Source organism: Paramisgurnus dabryanus, chromosome 20 (genome assembly GCF_030506205.2).
Source record: "Paramisgurnus dabryanus chromosome 20, PD_genome_1.1, whole genome shotgun sequence".
Lineage (NCBI taxonomy): Eukaryota > Metazoa > Chordata > Actinopteri > Cypriniformes > Cobitidae > Paramisgurnus > Paramisgurnus dabryanus.
The window spans coordinates 25,862,771-25,868,188 of NC_133356.1; the positions used below are offsets into that span (position 1 = coordinate 25,862,771).

The 5,418-nt window shown below is 38.3% G+C and overlaps 2 protein-coding genes across 2 annotated transcripts; one reads left to right on the forward strand and one right to left on the reverse strand.

The window, feature by feature from the left end:
• Window positions 1-453: 453 nt before the first annotated feature.
• prop1 (PROP paired-like homeobox 1) lies at window positions 454-3,903 on the forward strand. The gene is made up of 3 exons (XM_065297325.2): window positions 454-962; window positions 1,684-1,910; window positions 2,112-3,903. Exons 1-3 carry the CDS (start codon window positions 893-895, stop codon window positions 2,499-2,501), a joined length of 687 nt encoding a protein of 228 aa, XP_065153397.1. The 5' UTR covers window positions 454-892; the 3' UTR covers window positions 2,502-3,903.
• On the reverse strand, window positions 3,394-5,418 carry mcfd2 (multiple coagulation factor deficiency 2, ER cargo receptor complex subunit). The gene is made up of 4 exons (XM_065297324.2): window positions 5,267-5,418; window positions 4,721-4,879; window positions 4,385-4,544; window positions 3,394-4,313 (listed from the first exon to the last, which is right to left on the reverse strand). The coding sequence occupies exons 2-4, from the start codon at window positions 4,873-4,875 to the stop codon at window positions 4,182-4,184; spliced, it is 447 nt and encodes a 148-aa protein (XP_065153396.1). The 5' UTR covers window positions 4,876-4,879; window positions 5,267-5,418; the 3' UTR covers window positions 3,394-4,181.

Sequence of the window (5,418 nt, forward strand, 5' to 3'; positions counted from 1 at the left end):
TCAGCAACTTTTTATGTAACTTCAAAGGGTTTTCTGTAAAATGATATAAAGATATTGCATTTAGTCCACTGTATGTGGTTATGGGGACACTTCAAATGTTTTTAGGGGGAAATTGTATACAAAAAGGGTATTATTCCTCCCTTCAGTTGGACTAAAATAACTTTTGCATAGATTATGATAGAGAAAAAAATTCCTTTTTCATCTGTTAGCTGGCAATTGCTGGAATCAAACAAAACTGTCTGCAGGTTTCGTTACCACTCAGGGCCAGAGTTAAACACTTTTAAATACAGACTTTAGAAAAAAACATCAAAAAGTGCCTATTTATTTTTGTGTTTATTAGAGGACTGATATCACATACAACCATGTTTAGCACTTTCAACAGTGTTTTATGAAATTTCAAAGGGTTTACTGTAAAATGATACCAAACTTTTGACTGTACACCTTTGCATGTGGGTATGGGAAGCTTTTGAAATTGGGTAGGCCAAATCCGGGTGGAAATCCAATAATAGCCTCAGAGTGTAAGAAGCCTAGGCTACTTTTTCTATTTAAAATCATCATACATAATTTAAAGGACATCTAGTGGAAATATAACTTTGATATCTTTAATATCGACCAAGTAATGTCATGCCAAAGCCTGAAATAAAATGTTAAGACTTAAGCCTGGATTTCACAGGGTCACATACATACATTTGTTAATTATTTCAATCATATAAAGTTTAACACTGAAGGTATTGCAGCAGGTGGATGTTCCTGGGATTTCAGCATCATTGTGAACAGTGAGGTGAGAGGTGTGACTGCTTTGTGATGTCACTGTGCATAATGTGAAAAAGCAAAGCTCAGTCAGGACGGAGGTCAAAGCTGTATCCTGTCTACAGCCCGGTGAGAGTTTGCAATGGACACTGCCAAACCTGAGCAACAGTACTGTGAAAATTACTCTGAAGTCACCGTCAGTTCAAGCGCAGGTAAGATTTTTTAATTTTGTGGGTCTACAGAAATATTCACCATTTATACCTGTTTGAATAACAATATGGAAAATGGATATTTTGTATGATTAATTTTGCTATATTGTGTGTTTATGTTTTCCTTGTGACTTAATTCATTTTTCATTGTTACTTATGTACTCATTTGTTTTTATTTTAATTCGCTTTATGTTTTAGGGTTACTGTAACAGCTAATATAAACTTTACAAATAAACTGTTATAAATAAGAGAAATTTGTTCAGAATGTGAAAATATATTTTAATTGAAACTCATAATTCATCTTAATTATCAAAAACTTCCTCTCTTTTCCCCCCACACTAACATTGTAAAGGGCCCCTGAAAACCAAGTCCCACAATTTGACAAATTAGTCACTTTTTAGGCCATTGTTTGTTTAAGCTTACCATAATCCGTAGGGTTTTGGCACATCTCTCTCTCACGATATTAGGTTTAGGGGGCAAAGCCTACTTTCTTTCGAGTTCCTGCACCTTTTTGGAAGTATTGAGGCTCTTAAATCCTTCACATCATTTGAAAGATGTGAACCTGCACGGTCAACATCTCAGAGGTGTCAATGGCTGAAGTAACTCTCACTGTCAATAGGAAATTGCTTGTAACCAGAGAGACTCTTTCTGTGAGGAACATCTTTGACAAAGAGGTCTATTCATCATAAATTCACATCTTTGAATGTCACTTTATTAAATGCAGATGTTCATAATCACTCAAGGAAAGATTCTGGGACATCTGAGAACACCAGGGTTGGAGGTGGACGAGCGAGAACATACCAGTCACCGTCCCGTAGACGACACAGGACGACCTTCAGCAATGAACAACTGGAACAGCTGGAGTTATCTTTCAGACAGAACCACTATCCTGATATCTACTACCGAGAGGAGCTGGCAAGAGCCACCAAACTAAATGAAGCTCGCATACAGGTAACTCACTTTTTTTTCGCATTTTGGGGTGAACTATCCCTATTACGGAGAAAGATGCTCTTTGGGTCCAGATGGTGTGGTTAGCGCATCGACCAGCAGGGGCTAAATGCCCAGGCTTACCAGCCAAACCTTGACCCCCTGCTCGGAGCACTTTTGCTGACTCAAAGCTACGGTAACCTGCCAGCTTTTCTCTCCCTGCAGGTTTGGTTCCAGAACCGGCGTGCCAAGCAGCGGAAGCAGGATCGAAGCACCCAGAAAGCCGTGCCAGCTGGCATGATGCAAGGACGCAGGCCTCTTTTTGGCAGCGTTTGCGTGTCTGCCTCTGCCATGGGACGGCAGTACCAGTGCCATCATTCCCTGCCACACATACCCAGATTCTCTTCAGTGCTGCCCCCTGGAGGCTATCCGGCCCATTCGACCTCCAGCGCTCATTTCTCTTGTTCGCCAAGCCCTGCTCCTTCACAGGCCAGCAGACAGTCTGATAACTGGTACAATCATCTGTGTAACATCGGACCCAGTGGTCTGCCTTCTGCGTCAATGCTCTCTCTGACTTCTGTATCTGCACTGGAACCTGCTAGCCACTGGAACTAGAGAGAGAGGGTAGAGCTGCATAGGGTTATTGAGTAGCTGTACACGTCTGGCTCTTTTGTGATGAGTCATTTTTTACTTTTATGGGTTTTTTTGTATCTTTTAGAAGCTTTAGAAGAAAAATTAAAAACTTTTCAATTCAAAGTTTGATTTTTGTCTTTATTTTAGCTGCAAACACACAACATGTCTCAGTTATTGCTCTATTGGCCTGGACAAAGTAATATCATTTATAAAGATTTCCCTTCTGAATCAATTAGCATCTGTTCAGCACACTGAACATGAATACTTTATTAACATATCGCTTTAACTATAAGAAAAGTCAACACACGTCATATGAAATATACAGTAGAGCATACTAAATTTTATTACATTCCTATTCAAAGTCATCAGTATCATTCACAACTTTGCTAGAAATAAATTAACCCAGTATGTCAAAAAGTATCAGCATAATGAATCACATTGTTTACATTCAGTCTTTATTTATTGAAGGACTTTTTTCTCTTCATTAGAAATGTTTATAGCAGCTCCTTAAGTTTGACCTAAATAGCTCATCAGAACTGAATCTCTATTGATGATGCACTCTGGCACCAGTTCTTACAGGGATAGTTTACCAAAAATTCAAACTTTATCATTTTTTACTCACCCTCATATCATTGTAACCCCAGATTTCTTTTGTTTATTCTTCAGAACCCAAACGCAGATTTTTTTTAAGGGTTATCTGGGGTTTTCTGGTTACTATGGGAATATATGGTGACAGAGGCAGACACCATCCACTCCCACAGTAACCAGAAAACTCTTCAAGCTTCAATATGACCTAAATTGTGTATTTTAAGTGTCCTGAAGACCTCTCTACTTTCGTGTTGTGAAGATATAACTATTGTTTTAATAGTTACACTTAAGTGAACATCCTAAAATTGCCTACACAACAGACAGAGAAAATTTCCATTGAAAGAGAGGCAACACGAAATCTGCATTTGGGTTCTGAAGAACAAAGATAGACATGAGGTGAGTAAATAACAACAACATTTTCATTTTTGGGTGAACTATCCAAGTAACATCAGGGACAACATATTAGTTTACTGTATTTAAGACATACAGTACAAACTTGTAATTCTGTGAAATCGTTTCTTCTGTGTAACAGGAAATTGTGTAAAATGTTGACACTGTACTTTCATACATACAATCAAAGTAAATGACAACAATCTGTTGTCACTTCTTTGCTTGTGAAAGTCATGTGGGTTTGGAACAGTGAGTAAATAATGACAAAATTGTCGTCTGTGGGTGACCTAAACCTTTAACAAAAAAACTCACATCATTAAAATTTAAGTGGCTTTCCTTTAAACTAGAAAAGGTAAAGTTTGTTGTCAATTACAGCCATCAGCTTTGTCACTGCAAAGCATTTATTTAGGAACAACAAATGATTTGTTTGTTTACAGTGAATCAATTTGGCAGTTTATGCATCAATGGTCCATTCTAACCAGAGATGTACAGTTGTGAATGCTACACACTGATGGCCAAAAACCCACGTCATGCCACATGGCCCTCATCATTTTAAAACGTTTATATTGGAACATGAATATACTGCTCTGGTGAAAATGCATACACATGGAGGAATGTGTGGCGGTTCTGTACATCAGAGGTATTGTGCATTCGCAGTACGGCAGTGTGCGGTCCCTTCTTCATTTACTCCAGAGACCTCGCGAACTCCGCATAGTCAATGTAGCCATCATTGTTTTTGTCATCATCCCTGAGAACATCATCAATGAGGTTGATGAGATCCTCTTCTCTCATTGGCTGGCTAGCCTCTCCTCCTTCCTAAAAAGCAAAGCAATGACATCATCAAGTGTGTTAAAGTCCAGTCAAATGTATTTGAAGTGAGCACACACCTCCTTATGCACATGAGTAATGGCAGTGGCTAACTCAAGTCCATCCAGAAGATTGTTGCCATCATAATCATGCATCTTAAAGTAGTGAAGCTGAAGTTCTTGAGGGGTCATGTCTGACTCTGGCTTTTCAATCACACCCTCCAAGTGCTCCATGATGTGACTGAAACAGAAGAGAAGAATAGAATTACATATAGATATATACATACATACATACGCCAGGAGAGTTAATCTTATATTATTAATCTATTTAGCACATCTTTCTCACTCATTGTGATTTTGTATACACTATAACTGTACATTGATGTATACTGTTTTAAAGAGAGGAAAAATGCTCACTCTTTATCTTGAATCATGTTCCTGTCCAGCCGGGTGATTGGTGGAGGGATTTGATTTGAGCCACCTGTTTCTGCATGGTGTCCTCCATGTGACGATACAGACAGCATGCAGCTGGACCAGAGCAGGAACCAGCCCCATAATCCTTTAAATCTCATTACACTGAAATCACACATTTATACAATTATTTCAATTTTATTTCAATTTTCATTGCATGTATGATAACAAAAGTCCATAGTTATATAGACTACGTCTATTGAATCTGATGGGGATCAGTTATGAGTCATCTGGATGAACCTGAACTACTCGCGCTATCGTAAATAGGAGCAATGACAAAACTTTGCGGACATGGTTAAATATAATCAATGCGTAAAGCTAGAATATAGACTTAAGAATAATCTAAAGTTAAAATAACTGTACTGTGCAGTCTAGACGCTTACAAGACAATTAAACATAAGCTAGATGTACTCATTTATTGTTTGAATAATACGAATCAGATGCGCACGTAGTACATTGGATATAACAACAAAAGAGTGCAAATTTACTTACATGCTATGAAACAAAATTGCTGGATAAATATTTGCCGTTTGTTCAGACACAGTTGAGTTATAATGAACTACTGCTGATATTTACTCAGCACCGCTATTTCTGGTCGCTTTGGCTTGCCGTAGCTACCTTTCACCTCATGGACACGACAGCTA

Bases quoted from the DNA above. Each gene is read 5' to 3' on its own strand.
- prop1 (XM_065297325.2), top strand. From the start codon at position 893: ATGGACACTGCCAAACCTGAGCAACAGTACTGTGAAAATTACTCTGAA. The intron at 963-1,683 runs GTAAGATTTTTT...TATTAAATGCAG, and splicing joins CACCGTCAGTTCAAGCGCAG to ATGTTCATAATCACTCAAGG. The intron at 1,911-2,111 runs GTAACTCACTTT...CTCTCCCTGCAG, and splicing joins TAAATGAAGCTCGCATACAG to GTTTGGTTCCAGAACCGGCG.
- mcfd2 (XM_065297324.2), bottom strand. From the start codon at position 4,875: ATGAGATTTAAAGGATTATGGGGCTGGTTCCTGCTCTGGTCCAGCTGC. The intron at 4,545-4,720 runs GTGAGCATTTTT...CTTCTGTTTCAG, and splicing joins AACATGATTCAAGATAAAGA to TCACATCATGGAGCACTTGG. The intron at 4,314-4,384 runs GTGTGTGCTCAC...TTTGCTTTTTAG, and splicing joins TTACTCATGTGCATAAGGAG to GAAGGAGGAGAGGCTAGCCA.